The sequence below is a fragment of the Elephas maximus genome, chromosome 16, assembly GCF_024166365.1.
Source record: "Elephas maximus indicus isolate mEleMax1 chromosome 16, mEleMax1 primary haplotype, whole genome shotgun sequence".
In the NCBI taxonomy this organism is placed as follows: Eukaryota; Metazoa; Chordata; class Mammalia; order Proboscidea; family Elephantidae; genus Elephas; species Elephas maximus.
In genome coordinates, this window is record NC_064834.1 from 70311253 (window position 1) to 70327304 (window position 16052).

The 16052-nt window shown below is 43.3% G+C and overlaps 1 protein-coding gene across 1 annotated transcript in view; it reads left to right on the top strand.

Moving 5' to 3' along the window:
- The first annotated feature begins 2638 nt into the window (after positions 1-2638).
- INPP5F (inositol polyphosphate-5-phosphatase F) overlaps positions 2639-16052 on the top strand; it is an 82930-nt gene continuing 69516 nt past the window's right edge. The window contains exon 1 of the mRNA XM_049854749.1: positions 2639-2986. Coding sequence (XP_049710706.1) covers positions 2890-2986 — 97 coding nt within the window. The 5' untranslated portion in view covers positions 2639-2889. The remainder of the gene's footprint in view (positions 2987-16052) is intronic.

A 16052-nucleotide genomic window follows, 5' to 3' on the forward strand; every position in this document is an offset into this window, starting at 1 on the left:
TTTATAGATAACCAATCCCATACAGTGGTATTTGTTAACGACTGCTTTTTTCTGCTTAGTAGTTGTCAATCACATTTTTCTAATGAATTTTATTGATTAGGATAAATTTTTTTTTTAATTAATTTTGTTGTTCTCAATCCTGGCTGCACTTTAGAGTCAGCTGGGGAATTTAGAAAAAAATGCTGATGCCCCATCTCAGAGATTTTGATTTAGCTGGTCTGAGGTCCAAGCTTTGGTATGTTGGAAAAACACCCCGCTTTTTCTAATAGGTAGCCAGGGCTGAGAGCCACTGATTGGAAACGTCTGGAAAATTTTCAGTCAAGTAATAAGTTGTTTTAAAACAGTTACAAGAGCATTATTTTCTTCACACCAGGCGGTATGATTCATTAAAAAATAACGAAGTAATTTGCAGAACATACTGTCTTCATAAACTTTCTCATTATCTACTCAGTTTTGCTAAGGAAAGTCAACATATGGCTTAATTCGACAATAAATCGGCAACTGATGTTTTCACTGAAACTTCTTTATCATCTTGTCTCCATGATCTTCTTTGTCCAAATCATACTACACAAATTTGATATAGTAATCAGTCCTCTTGAACCTTCTGTGGAGTAAGGTAGCCCAGAAGGCATGGTGTTTAGAAAAGACTCCGGGATATTTTTTCATCTTGGGACTTTTCTGCTATGGAAGTTGAAAGGAGCAACCAGTGTGGGCTGGAACAAACCTCCCTCTCCCCAAAACAATAACAAAAACAAACCCGTTGCCAGCGAGTTGATTTCGACTTATAGCCACCCTGTAGGACAGAGTAGAGCTGCCCCATAGAGTTTCCAAGGCTGTAAATCTTTAGGGAAGCAGGCTGCCACATCTTCCTCCCAAGGAGGGGCTAACCCGCTGACCTTTTTGGTTAGCAGCCAAAGGTTGAACCACTGTGCCACCAAGGTCCATCTCTGGGATAATTAGCAATGTGGAACTCCTTCCTGCTTTTGGCGCCTCTCTCTTTCATCTAAGCAGAAGGTTAAAAATATTGCCTCCCAACGTGCTATCTCATTAGGGGGAGAGCAGCTAGGAGTCCACAGCAAGGTATGTATAACTTTTTGTACGAGAGACTGACTTGATTTGTAAACTTTCACTTAAAGCACAATAAATAATTAGTTAAAAAAATTCTCTTTAAAGGAACAAAAACAATATATTTGTGAAAGAATAGCAATAAAAGAATAATAAATGACAAAAAAAATTGTCTCCCTTTTTTTGTCTCCTACTTCTCGTCTTTTTTCTTTCTAAGGCATTAGATAACGCAGGAGATAGGAACAGAGAGACTGATTTATAGAACCGGCTGTGTAATTATAAAGGTCATTTAGTTCAACCACCACCTGAGACCAAGAGACTTTCCCAAGATCACACAGCTAGAGACACCCGGAGGTGAGTTTGGACCTGGTAGGCTTGGCTCCCAAGCACCATTCTATTCAAAATACCGCCTGGCCTTTCAGAGGAGACTTAGTTCAAGGATGCTGGGGAGGGATTCCTCTTCCCACAAGAGGTTCTCCAGCCATCTTGTGAAGTGCTTTACTACTAGCTAAAAGACTGGTGTTTTGAATCTACCCAGCCGGTGCCTTTGAAGACAGGCCTGGAGATCTGCTTCCAAAAGGTCACAACCTTGAAAACCCTATGGAGCAGTTCTATTCTGCACACATGGGGTCACCATGAGTCGAAATGAACTGGACAGCAACTAACCACATAACCCTTCCACTTCATTAACTGCTTTTTTTTTTTCCTCAGACCCATGCTGCCTAACCCAGGACACAATTGCTTCTGTATTCACTCCCTTGCCTGTCTAGTGCCCTCTGCTGCTAATAGTGGAAACCCTGGTGGCATAGTGGTTAAGAGCTATGGCTGCTAACCAAAAGGTTGGCAGTTCAAACCCACCAGGCTCTCCTTAGAAACCCTATAGGGTTAGTATGAGTTGACAGCAACTTTTTTTTTGTGGCTACACTTGTGTATTTTCTATTGTTTCATCTCCTCCTTGACGTGCACTTATTGTATGCCAGCTGTTGTCAAACCCACACAGAAGATGCCCCTGCTCTGCAGAGAGCCTGGCTGGGGATGGATCCCAGCAATCAGCCCTTTGGGGCCCATTTCCCGGTTCTCCTGGTGCCTCTACAGGCACCTCAGGCCTGAAGGGCACCTGACGACTCGCAGAAAGGGACAGGGTGGCCTGGCCTTTCTTAGGGCTGAGGAAAGGAATAAATAACCCTACGGCAAAGGCGGGGGGGGGGCCCCATAAGTGGGTCTCTGCCCCAAAGGCGGCGGCCGGCCTTGGTCAGGCATGGCTAGGTGCTGCCTGCAGCCGCCCGGGCAGGAAGGCGGGCTGGGCAGGGGAGGAGCCTGGGGAGGAGAAAGAGCCTAGAGGGAGGAGGACGGGGGAAGAGGAAGGGTCGGTGGGAGCAAAAGAGGGAGGAGGAAGAGCCGGGGGGTCGGACCCGGAGGACAAACCCGGGGGAAGCCTGAGAAGGAGGAGAAGGAGCCAGCGAAGGACAAGAAAGAGGAAAAGAGGAGGAAGGCCAGGAGCTCGGGGAGGGGAGGGGCGGGGGGCGGAGCCGGGCGGGGGGCGGAGCCGGGAAGGGGAGGGGCCGGCGGGGAAGCCTCCGCCGCGGTCGCCGCCGGGGCGCGTCCTCCTCCCCGGGGCCGGCGGGCGGCTGCTCTCTCGGCCGCTGCTCTTCGGCGCCGTCCCTCCCGGCCGCTCCCGAGGCGTCGGCTCCGGCGGCCCTGGCCGACGAGGACGCCCCTCGCGCCCCCCGCGGGCCGCAGCCGCCGGGGCTGGGAGGCCGCGGAGACGCGGACGCGCCCGAGCCGCCGCCGCCGCCGCCGCCGCCCGCGGTGCCCGGGGCCGGCATGGAGCTCTTCCAAGCCAAGGACCACTACATCCTGCAGCAGGGCGAGCGCGCGCTGTGGTGCAGCCGCCGGGACGGCGGCCTCCAGCTCCGGCCGGGTGAGCGGGGGCGCCGGGGCCGGCGGAGAGCGGGGGGCGCGGCGGGCCTCGCGGGGAGGCCGAGCGGGCGCCGAGGGCGCGAGGGGTCTTGCTTCCTGACGGGGGAGGTGGCCTTTCCCCCGGCGGCGCGCCCTCGTCCACTCCCGCCCTCCGAGGGGAAGAAAGGGCGGGCGACCCTCGTCCTCCGGGCGCGCCCCCCTTCCCGGCTTCCTGGGAGCGCAGCCGCGAGCGGGCCGCCAGGAGTCGGGGTCCGAGGACTCCGAGGGCCGCGGGCCTTCGCAGCTGCGCCGGCCGCCGGCTGAGCAGCCCCTTCCACCGGAAAGTTCGAGTGAGCTGCCTTGGTGTTAGAGCCGCTTCGCTTCCCGAGAGGCCGAGTAGTCATCTTGCAGGCAGAGTCGTGCCCCCAGGTTCTGGGTTCTAATCCCAATTTAGAACATTCGGCCGGAGACTCGCTCCTGTCGACTTCTGTGTGTTTCTGGTCCCTTATTTAAAGTGTGAGTTCACTATGGTTACCTCATAGGACGCGATTAAGCTGTATTGCGATATAACTTTAGTATTTTTGTGTGACTCGATTTTGTGCAGTACACAGTGTACGGTGGGTTGATGTTTGGGTATCTTGTAAGCTTGTTAAACGACTGTAATATGAGATTCCCAAGTCTGCCACAGTTAGTTTGCTCTAGGAAAGTTCCTTTACACTGGGAATGAAACAGACCAGCCCCTGCCCTCAGAGAGCAGACAGTCCGTCCTCTTTGAGGGAACTTCCCCCCTTTTTAGGCGGCCAGTCGTTTCCCTCATCACCTCAGATCTTTTCACTTTAGGAAAAGTGTGAGAATGTAGTTCTTTAATAAAGACGTAGCTAGAGCATCTCAACTTTACTTGTAATTCTTGTATGTAATCTAGACAAAAAAAATTATTCCCATGTTGGGAATCAAAGTGTAAAAGGTCCAAATGAGCTTCTCATGTCATAGCAGTTACCATTTATGGGAGGGTTTTCAAGGACCAGATCCCCTAAGATATTGTTCCCAATCCTCACAACAACCTTGCAAAGCAGGTGGTAAAAAAAAAAAAAAAAAAGGTGGTAGCATCCTGTTTTTCAGGTGAGGAGAGGGATGTGAGAGGTTATGAGTAACTTGTCTGAGGTCACAGAGAGAGTGGAGTTGGGACACTGATTTCCGACAGTTTGACAGCCACCAGAAGGCTTTCTGGCAGGCCTCACTGCTGTTTTTCTTTCCCCCCTGGGGGGAGGTGGGGGTGGGGACCTGCTAGTTGATTTGCTTGAGCAGTGAACAATTTATTTTTTCTAGGCTCTGGCTGTATTTTCTTGCTATTGCATTTTATTTTCTCTATTCAGAATGGAAGGAGCCCTGGTGGCACAGTGGTTAAGCAGTCAGCTGCTAACAGAAATGTCAAGGGTTCGAATCCACCAGCGGCCCTGTGGGAGCAAAGATGTGGTAGTCTACTTCCCTAAAGATTACAGCCTTGGAAACCCTGTGGGGCAGTTCTGCTTTGTCCTGTAGGGTCACTGTGAGTCGAAATTGCCTCTACCTTTGGATTCAGAACAGAGGAGAAACAAGTGCGCCCAGATAAGGTTCTCGATGATCTTGGGACAGAAGCTGTTGTAGATCGGCTAATTTTGGCCTGTCTCCAGTCATTCTCTCCTCACCTCTGTTTTTCCTGATTTGACCCTTTGTCTGTTTCCCTCTCCACACCTCCCCAAAAACGTTTGGGTAAGTCTTCAAAAGCAGCTTGAATAAAAGCTATTGCAGAATTTCCCAGGCTGTCAAAGAACCAACTCTGTGGATTCTCAGAGCCTAGACCTTTAGACCTGGATGGAACATGAGATCATCTCCAGCTCATCTGACAGATACAAACTTTTCTGTCCCTTAGTTTCTTTAACTCTAAAAAAAAAAAAAAAGTTGGGTTTTTTTGTCTGCTTGTACATAGTGAAAATATTTTTTTAAAACAATACCCAACTGTTCAATGTAGGTCTCGGAGCCAAGAATTAATATATTTCATAGAAAAACACTCAGGAAATCCCTATGTGGTTACTTGTGTGTTCGGGTGGTGAATTGAGGCGTACATAAATAGGGTGGACTTGGGTGTCTCCATTTCTAGCGCCACCTCTCTCCTTTCTCTTAGCCCCTAACATAGACAGAGATGAACCAAGCTGGTGAAATTACGTGGCACAAGGCAAGGTCCCTGGAGTCATCTGAATAGGAGGGGTTTTCAAGAAATGACTTGTCGTTCTGTTTGGTCTGTGTTCGTGTTTTGTACGGAGGATGCCCTCTGATCCTAATGGCTGCTTGGGGATGAGCTACTCCTCTCAAGTGAAGTACGTCAACTTTTTTCAGGATTCTGGCTAATAACTTGCTTTTCAGTGGAATACTTATACCCACATGGATGAGCAGTGCCACAGGTTCAAACCTTTAAGGGATATTTACAGGGTAACCTGGCCTAGACTTTGTATTAAGCCCGGTGGTTTGAATTATTATTTATTATCCAAATTCCATATTATAAGGCAAATTAATTTTTTTTTTTTCCTGAATAAAATGGCTCTTGCCTTTGCAACTAATTCCCTCAAGCTTAACTCACTTCTTAGACTACACCGGAGCACAGTCTGAAGCAGACCAAAATCTAGACAGATGAGGGAAGAGGCCAGAAGTAGTGGCCAGTCTTGATCTTTAGGTGTTTAAGTATATAGCTAGTGAATAAAGAATCTCATGCACTTGACCGCACCACATAGTTTATCTTGTCAATACTCAAGATCCTTTCTAAATAATGGCTACTTAATAATGGTGTTTTAATTGAATAAATGGTTTTTAGATCTATTCTTGTATATGGAATCATTTAAAATTCTCTTCATGTTACTGGATTTTTTTTCACCTCTGCTTTTATGGCCACTTTTTTTATTGTTTGTAGTGACAGCATTTAAAATCTTTCATTGTTTCCTATTGGTTATTCAGCTGAATAGATTGCTGACCAAGACCTTCTTTTTCCCCATAGGTCAGTATTATAAGACCAAAAAAAGCTCTTGGGCATTGCGGCTTTTGTATTTGTGGCTATTGAACAACCTTGAGGCAGGATTTTTCTTTTTCCTGGACACATCAGAAGAATCAGTATTGGTGATAATGTAAAGTTAAATGCCTGTTTCCTTAGCCTGGAATGTTGGTACTGCCCGCCCCATTTCTTGCCTAGTTCATTCCGTAAGACCCAGCTGTGATGCTACTACCTTCGTCCTATGTTCACCCCAGTCCTTATCCCTGGGGCCAAATTATGGGCCATCTTTATTGTGTTTCCAGGCACTTTGTACGTGTAGTTTACACTTCAATAATAGTCTTTGCTGGATTATATAATAACTTACTTCCTTCCCCAAGGTCAAGGACTACACTCATCTTGGTAGCTCTGGGCTTTAGAGGACTTAGGATGTAGAAAGCATTTTTTGGTTGAGTTGAGCTGAATTAAATTTAAGTCAAAGTTTGTTTCCTAAATTTTATTTATTTATATACACAGCAAAACATACGCCGATTCAACAGTTTCCGTGCCCGCGTACAATTTAGTGACATTGATTACATTCTTCCAGTTGTGGAACCATTCCCACCCTCCTTTTCAAGTTCTCCCTCCTTCATAAGCTTACTGCCCCCTGATGTTCTTATCTAATCTTTCGAGAGTTGCTGTTGTCAGTTTGATCCCATATAAATAGTTCTTAAAAGAGCTTAATACTCAAGGCAGGCCTTTCTTACTAACTAAGCTAAACTATTGTTTGGTTTTTAAGATGACTTCAGGGGATGTATTTGGCTTAAGGTTTAAAGACTGTCTCAGGGCAATAGTTTCAGGGGTTCATCCATTAAGTCCAAGTTTTCTCTCAGTAGTATTATTGCCTTAAAAAAATCAGATGTGTTCCTAGAGAAATAAGAGCCTTTACGCGAACAGATATATGCCCACCCATGCTTATTGCAGCACTGTTTACAATAGCAAAAAGATGGAAGCAACCAAGGTGTCCATCAAGGGATGAATGGATAAATAGATTACGGTATATTCACACAATGGAATACTATGCATCGATAAAAAACAGTGATGAATGTGAAACATTTTATAACATGGAGGAACCTGGAAGGCATTATGCTGAGTGAAATTAGTCGGTTGCAAAAGTACAAATATTGTATAAGACCACTATTATAAGATCTTGAGAAATAGTTTAAACTGAGAACACATTCTTTTGTGGTTACGAGAGGGGGGAGGGAGGGAGGGTGAGAGAGGGTTATTTACTGATTAGATAGTAGGTAAGACCTACTTTAGGTGAAGGGAAGGACAATACTCAATACAGGGGAGGTCAGCACAACTGGACTAAACCAAAAGCAAAGAAGTTTGCTGAATTAATTGAATGCTTCAAAGGTCAGCAAAGCAGGGGCAGGGGTTTGGGGACTGTGGCTTCAGGGGACATCTAAGTCAGTTGGCAGAATAAAATCTATTAAGAAAACATTCTGCATCCCACTTTGAAGTGTGGCGTCTGGGGTCTTAAACGCTAGCAAGTGGCTATCTAAGATGCATCAGTGAGTCTCAACCCACCTGGATCAAAGGAGAATGAAGAACACCAGGAGACAGAAAGGGCTACATGAACTAGAGACTACATCATCCTGAGACCAGAAGAACTAGATGGTGCCCGGCCACAACTGATGACTGCCCTGACAGGGAACACAACAGAGAACCCCTGAGGGAGTAGGAGAACAGTGGGATGCAGACACCAAATTCTCATAAAAAGACCAGACTTAATGGTCTGACTGAGGCTAGAAGTTCCCCAGCAGTCAGGGTCCCAAACCTTCTGTTGGCCCAGGACAGAAACCATTCCTGAAGCCAACTCTTCAGACATGGGTTGGACTGGGCAATGGGTTGGAGACAGGTGTTGATGAGGAGTGAGCTACTTGTCCCAGGTGGACACTTGAGACTGTGTTGGCATCTCCTGTCTGGAGGGGAGATGGGAGGGTAGAAAAGGGGGTTAGAAACTGGCAAAATGGTCAAGAAAGGAGAGACCAGAAGGAGGGAGCGGGCTGGCTTATTAGGGGGAGAGTAAATGGGAGTATGTAGTAAGGTGTATATAAGTTTATATGTGAGAGATTGACTTGATTTGCAAACTTTCACTTAAAGCACAATAAAAATTATTAAAAAAAAAAAAAAGATGTGTTATGATTACTGGAAACTCTGGTGGCACGGTGGTTAAGAGCTATGGCTGCTAACCAAAAGGTCAGCAATTAGAATCTACCAGGTGCTCCTTGGAAACTCTGTGGGCAGTTCTACTCTGTCCTGTAGGGTTGCTGTGAGTCAGAATTGACTCGATGGCAATGAGTTTTTTTATGATTACTTATTTTAGGCCCTGTTTTGAATGCCTTTTAGTTGGGGCAGAGAAATGTCTGTGCACTTGGGTGAGAAAATATGAGAAAGAGCGCACTTCCACTTGTGTTATTTTTCTGTCTGATTTAGGATTATTATTTTTGTTTTTTATCTTGATGATAATATTCCTTCTTATTTTCTTCTTTACCATTGTTTAAATTTTCTTTTCAGTTTTTTCTTCTTGAAAAACAGCTGAGTATTGTTATCTTTTCTGGTATTTCCTTTTTTTTCTTTTTAAGCGTAGTGGGTAGTTAGTATTCATACATAGCACTGCTCTTTCGTGGCGGCTTAGGTCGTAAGCTGGTGACCACCAAAGCAAAATATTTAGGTGGGTTTATTTTATTTTCCACCAGGGAAATTGATAAAACACAGTGTAAACATTCAAGAGTCTCCTGAGAGTGGAGCTTACTATGAGAATAAGAATCGTAACTTAAAGACATAAAAAGGGATATAATACAGTCCAGTTTTGGGGAAGGGTGATACGGTCTTATCTCTTCCGTCTTAAAATTGCTTTGAGGAGTCCTTATGGCTTTGTCTGATACGACAGTGTTATATAATTTATTGCTGTGTGTTACCTCATTCTATTCTGACACTGAATGACCATGGAAAGATCTCAAAGCATCTGCCATACACGTAACATTCATGAGGATATAAACTATATATAGAAAGGCAGTACTCTGAATGGTGAATACTGGTGAATTTTTCTTTTCTGGAGGGGATACTAGCTATCAGAATTCACAGAAACAAAGTTTTCTTGTTGTTAGAATTTTTTTTTAAATAATAAAATTATTTTCATAGTATATCATGTAAAGTTAAAACTCATTTTTGAATGAGAAATTATAGTTATGGAATTGAAACCCATATGGAATATTTATCTCTTTGGAGGAATCATATTTTATGAAGCTATATTCAGTTCATTTGGAGATTTGTGTCATCTGGTATTTGCTAAAAAAAGAAAAATTTTGTACTTCACCTTTTTTTGTTTTGATTCCTATTTGTTAAAAATTCAGGAATTACCATGACAAAACGTAATAGGCATCTTAGTTTAAAAGTTAATTACTAAATATATGGTAAAATCATTCTAACCATTTTTGATGTTGAGTAACCAGTTTTTCTCCTAGTGCCTTTAGCCTTCAGTTTTCTTTTAAACGGCTTACCAATTTTATACCCTGAACTTCTTTTTACCTAACAGGCCAGCAGTTAGTTTGAACAGGTCTGTGTGTTTATGTATGTATGTTAATTTTTATGCATGCAAGGTAGCAAAAGAATTGTCTTTCCAAAGTCCCTGTCCCCTTTGGTTTCAAAAAAAGACCGCCTTTCTAAGGTGACGGACGATATTTAGAATCGTGTTTTACGGATTGGAGAACATTTTTCTGTGTGTTTTGTTGTCTGTATCTGCAGCTGAGTGATTAATAGCTAATCATAACAGCTTTTATTTGTTGGGAACCCTGGTGGCACAGTGGTTAAGAGCTTGGTTGCTTATGAAAAGGTCTGCAGTTCGAATCCACCAGCTACTCCTTAGGAATCCTATGGAGGCAGTTCTGCTCTCTCCTATTGGGTCACTATGAGAGTTTATTTGTTGAGCACTTTTCTGAATCAGACACTGTTCATGCATTATTTCATTTCATCCTCACAATCACCTCAGGGGAAGGGTTCTGTTATTATCCTCATCTTACAGATGTGGAAACTGAGGCACAGAGAAGTAATTTGACCAAGTTTACAGAGTAAGAAAAAACCAGGCTTCTGCTGCCTTAACTAATGCTGCTATAACAGAAATAACACAGGTGGATGGCTTTAACTAACAGAAATTTATTTCCTCACAGTTTAGGAGGCTGAAAGTCCAAATTCAGGCACTGGCTGTAGGGGAAGGCATTCTCTCTCTGTTGGCTCTGGGGGAAGGTCCTTTTCTCTTCAGCTTTTCCCTGGTTCCTCGGAGATCTTTGTATGGGTGGGCATCAATCTTCCCCCATCTCTGCTTGCCAGCTTTCCTTTTAATCTTTTGTATCTCAAAAGAGATTGACTCAAGATACACTGTACATTAATCCTGCCTTTAACATAACAAAGACAATCTGTTCCCAAATGGGGTTATAACCACAGGCATAGAGGTCAGGATTTACATCACATATTTTGAAGGGACACAATTCAATCTGTAACAGACTGCAAACCAAAATTTTCTTCAATGTTGACAAAAATGTTTTGTAAATCTTTATCTCTTGACTACAAAGTTATAGAAATTATGTTTTTATAGGTAATATCTGAAATGTATCCTTATCATAATCATTACAGTGTAGGCTATATAGAGAATATAGCTTCTTAATGTCAAAGCAAGCACATCGAGGAAAGATCTGTATAGAATTACAGGCTGATAATGGAACTACTGGTTTGTTCTTTGGCCTTCCACCTGCCTTGACTCGTTTCTTGTGAAATTATGTAGTTAAAGGGAAGGTTGTTATATAATAGATTGTCTGGTTGTTCCCCCCCCCCCCCCGCCCCAAGCTATGGCCAGTTTATCAGGTTTCTCTTAAACTTCTAGAATATCTGCAATTTGGGAAGGGAATAGATATAGGGTAGATCTTTGAGCAGAAACATTGTTATGTAACCGAATGAGAACTATTTCAGCCAGTAATGAACAACCTGAAGCCTTTCCTAGTCTAGCTTTTCAAGAGTCCTAGATCCAGTTTCATGGGCTTACTTTCAGAGCATGCAAAACAAAGAGGAAAAAAGTCTTTGGTGCAACCACCTCCAAAAGGGGAGGAACCTTTGTAGAATCTCTGGTTCCCAGACACTTGTGTTCTGGCTAGCCGTGACCAGTAGAGGCCAGAATTTGTGAAAGGCTGCCTCAGATTAGAGGCCAAATCAAGCCCTTCTTACATTAAAAAAAAAAAAAAAAACCAAACCCAGTGCTGTCGAGTCGATTCCGACTCATAGCGACCCTATAGGACAGAGTAGAACTGCCCCATAGAGTTTCCAAGGAGCGCCTGGCAGATTCGAACTGCCAACCCTTTGATTAGCAGCCGTAGCACTTAACCACTGCGCCACCAGGAAGCCCTGGTGATTAAGTGCTATGGCTGCTAACCGAAAGGTCGGCAGTTTGAATCTGCCAGGCGCTCCTTGGAAACTCTTATGAGGCAGTTCTGCTTTGTCCTATAGGGTTGCTATGAGTCGGAATCGATCCGACAGCACTGGGCTTCTTACATAGCGTGCCAGAAACCATGGTCCCTGACAGCTTGGTCTTGTGGGAATCTGGCCATACTGGTGCTGCTCCAGGATGCCCAGCTTATGTGGCTCCCTCGTGTCCCACCTGCTCTGCCTAAAGGAGCCTGAGCAGGAAGAGATGCAGATTCATCCCGGTACCCCTAGCAGCTTGCCCACAGCAGGCCTTCAATAGAAGTTGTATTGAATGAACTGAATGAAGTCTAGCCCCTGGTCTCTTCGGTACACCTTGAGCAGCTCCCTCCATCTAACTAGGTTTTAGCATTGCTGTTTGTATGCCTGTGCAGGTACAGTAGGCTCCCCCATGGTGGGCAGATTTTAATGGAGCTCCCAGAGTGCGACAGACTAGGAAGAAAGGCCTGGTGATCTGCTTCTCAGAATTAGCCAGTGAAGACCCAGTGGATCACAACACAATATTGTCTGTCTCGTGCTAGAAGATGAGCCGTCTAGGATGCGAGGCAACAGTGGACTCAGACATACCAACGGTCATGAGGATGGTGCAGGACTGGGCAACATTTTGTTCTGTCGTACACGAGATTGCCATGAGTCGGGTAGACTCCACGGCAACGCAGAGCAACAGTGTTTGGGGGGCCAGGGTCCTCATGGTTCCTACCTCAAAGGGTAGTTGGGATGATAAATGGGGACTATAAGAACGAAAGACCAGAACACAGCAATTCTTCCCACTTAAAAAAGCTATGCTGATTTCTTCTGGTCATTTTATTCAGTAATAAGGATCATCTAATTTTTAAGCCTGTGGATTCAATAAATCTGTTCTCTTTTTGAGTGAAAATAAATGGGACCTATAGTCATTTTTGCTTTTCCTGAACTGGCCCTTATGCAAAAAAGTTTGATTGTTGCTGATTTGGCCCTTATGATTCATCATGGAATTGCCTGGTGTATCTGTGGATACTAGACTATTGGAAAATCAAACTAGTTTGGCCATGCTGTTGATCCGTCTCAGTCTGAGAACCTTGTTTTGGCGTGGTTTTATGAGGATTTCAATATGTTAGTTCTTTAAAAGCTGTAGGAGCCCAAGTGGCACAGTGGTTAACCACTTGGCTGCTAATGGACAGGTTGATGGTTTGAACCCACCCGTCCCTCCTTGGGAGAACGATGTGGCAGGCTGTTCCCATAAAGATTACAGCAGTAGGGCAGTTCTACTCTGTCCCATAAGGTCTCTCTGAGTCGAGATCAACTCAACAGCAGTGGGTTTGATTTGGGTTTACAAGCTGTTTTCTGTGTCTCTGTGACATTTTTGTAAACTGTTCTATTCCTGTTCAAATATGTCTTAAAATATAACATTTTAAAGTCTATCCTTGCAAACAAAGGCAAGGCTAAGAAGTAACAGAAATGTCACAGAGCCTCTAACAAATAATTACTGGTTAGCTATACTAAGTCGTAATAATTACGTGTCAACTGTCCATAATTAAGCTGAGAATAACATTTGAATCAGTATATTTAACAAAACAGGGAAATAATAAAATTTTTTATTATCAATAACTTGATAATGCCTTAAGTACTGATGTATACATAGTATTTTTAAAGTCAGGATAAACACTGAACAGTTAGAATTACAGTACTATCACTGTTAGTATCTTAATTAAATGCATGCTCTGTTAGGATGACTCATTTTGTGGTTGCTGTGAGACCCTTAAGAGAACTGCCTCCATTCAAAAAAACAAATCCACTCATGTTTGCTTTCTTTGGTAAGGCTGGTTGAGTGAAATACAGGTTGATGTAGGTCAGTGTTCCTTGGTGTTCTTTTAAGTTACTTCATTTTAATTTCAGGCTCTTTCAAATTTAAATTGATGGTAGGATATTTAAGAGTGCATTAATTTTCTCTATGGATTTCATTCTCTGAAATAGCTTTTCACTTTCTTTTAAGTTACACTGAACTCAAAATTTCATAATTTCTGCAGTTGTCAGTACATACAATTTGAGACAGCCATAATTTCTAACTGAAATGTCAGGAAATTTTAATCATGCTGTATGCTTGTGTTTTCAGTAGTTTGCACGTATATGTAATATTACTGATGTTTCATTGTGTAATTATACATTGCTTTTATGCCAGATACTACCATTCTTTTCCTTTTTTCCAACCTAAGATAACTTCCCCCACCCATCCGCAGGGGATAACTGTGGTGGTCAGACTGAACGGTTTAGTAGAATAACAGTTTACAGCTGTGTTTCTAGATTTCCAGGCTTCTTCTCTAGTGACTGGCATTTATTCTCCTTTGCACCTTTCAAATACCCCCTTTGCGCAAATCTGACTGGTTTCGTATTATATTTATTGTCCAGATTACATTACATTTGAAATTCTGTGAAGTCCTTCATTTTTCATTCAACAAACATTTATTGAAGACCTGCCTGCTAGGCATTGTGTCCAAGTTAAAAGACGGGTAAGACACTGCCCCTACCCTAGGGTGGGGGTGCAGCTCAATGGGGGAGAGACATACACATGAGTCTAGAGTGACAGACTGTGATCAAGGTGTAGATAGAATTCTGTGGGAGATTTGAGCTGGTTCAAGGCCTCAGTCTCTTTTTCCAAGGTGGTGAAATCCTTTTTCCTTCCTAATAATGAAGAAAATGGAAGAAAAGTGCTCTTTCATTTGATTCTGTAAAGTTCCTTCGAGCTGTAAATAGTCTTGAGATTGTATCTGTAGGAATGGAAAGCCCAGGAAGATACTGACCAAATGCACTATTGGACTTTGATGGACTTCCTTTTGTCTTATGAGAAATGGCAGTATGTACAATGCCTTCATTCTGAGTGCACAAAAAACATTTGCGAGAATGAATAGTGCCTAATGGGCCAAACTAAGAAATAGTACAGACCCCTACCCCCCACCCTCCCAAGACACTATCCTGTGACCCTTGTTTGATCCTAAAGCAGTTCTTCACTTAAGGCCAAGGAAAATGGTCAGTCCTAAATTTGATAGTGCGTTTGTTTGAAGGCAAAGCTTTTGTTGATGAGGATTTACGGTGGCAGAATGACTGTACAGTCTGAGACTGGTGAGAGAAAGTTAACTTTGAACAAAGTTTTCAGGAAAATTGAGGAAAGTATTTCAACATGAGATGGGAGAAAAGTTACGTCTAACAATTGAAGCGCTAATGTCACGCGTCTCTGTTAGGGTTCTAGCAGGAGGAGAGAGAAACACTAGTTGTGAACTCGTCTGTGCTTTGATACAGTTCTCAGAATCCTGGTTCCGAAATTGATATCAAAGGACAGTTTTGGGGATTGCATAAGGTGAGGGATTATCTCAAGATGATTCCCTGGGTGATGTATATTGAATTTATTATCCAAGGATTTATCTGATCCTTGTTCGAACTGTATTTTCATCTCTCAAGGGAATGAGTTTGGAAAGCTTTCATTTAAGATGTACTTTCATTGTTTCCAAGCATTTGTGCGTCTCCTGTATTGCCATTTCAAATGTGCTGTGATGTCCACACCTTTCATGACTTTATATATCTCCAACAGGTCCTCTCAGCAGAAAGTCCTAGTGCTGTCTGAACTTTCACATCCTCTGCCCTGGATCTTTCTTGAGATGTGATAATTAGGACTTTATGTTCCAGATAGAGAGTCATAACATTTTGCATTTGGATATTGCAGAGTTAAAAAAATGTTTCTAATATCTTCATGATGATGATCAAAACCTTGTGCCCCAATGAGAAACTCAGTTTCGATGTAAACTTTCACCTAAAACACACAAACACACACAAACCTTGTGACCCTCTTCGCTACACTGTAACTAGATCCTTATCTTAATAGAAAGTGTTTAGAAATTCTTAGGTCTCTTTATTAGGTGATAAATAATAGATATATGGTATTTTTCATCTTGTAAGTTTTCTTGGTATTATTTTTTGAAATGTATTTCCTTCTGCTAGCTTAGCCCAAGATGTCTCCTTTCAGGCCGTCTCCCTATACAATGAGGTCTTTATGCAGTTTAGGAGCCCTGGTGGCTCAGTGGTTAAGAGCTTGGCTTCTGACCAAAAAGCCGCAGTTCAGATCCACCAGCCACTCCTTCAAAACCCTGTGGGGCAGTTCTATTCCGTCCTATAAGGTCGCTATGAGTTGGAATAGACTTGATGGCTACGGGCTTGGTTTTCTGTTTTTTAATGCAGTTTATGATATTTATGGCATGAAATAGTTACAGTTGCACATACCATAGGCACCATCTTTGAATCAGATTGGTAAGATAAAAATACTAATCCAGTTTCCATCCAGTGACCTATAATCACTTACACAAGTGATTGTCAGCCTGGCTGCACATTAGAGTCACCTGGGAGAGATTTTAAACACTACCAGAAACCCAATGCTGTCGAGTCGGACTCCTAGTGACCCCATAGGACGAAGTAGAACTGCCCCATAGGGTTTCCAAGGAGTGGCTGGTAGATTTGAACTACTGACCTTTTGGTTAGCAGCTGTAGCGCTTAACCACTGTGCCACCAGGGATCCAGTACCTATAGCAGG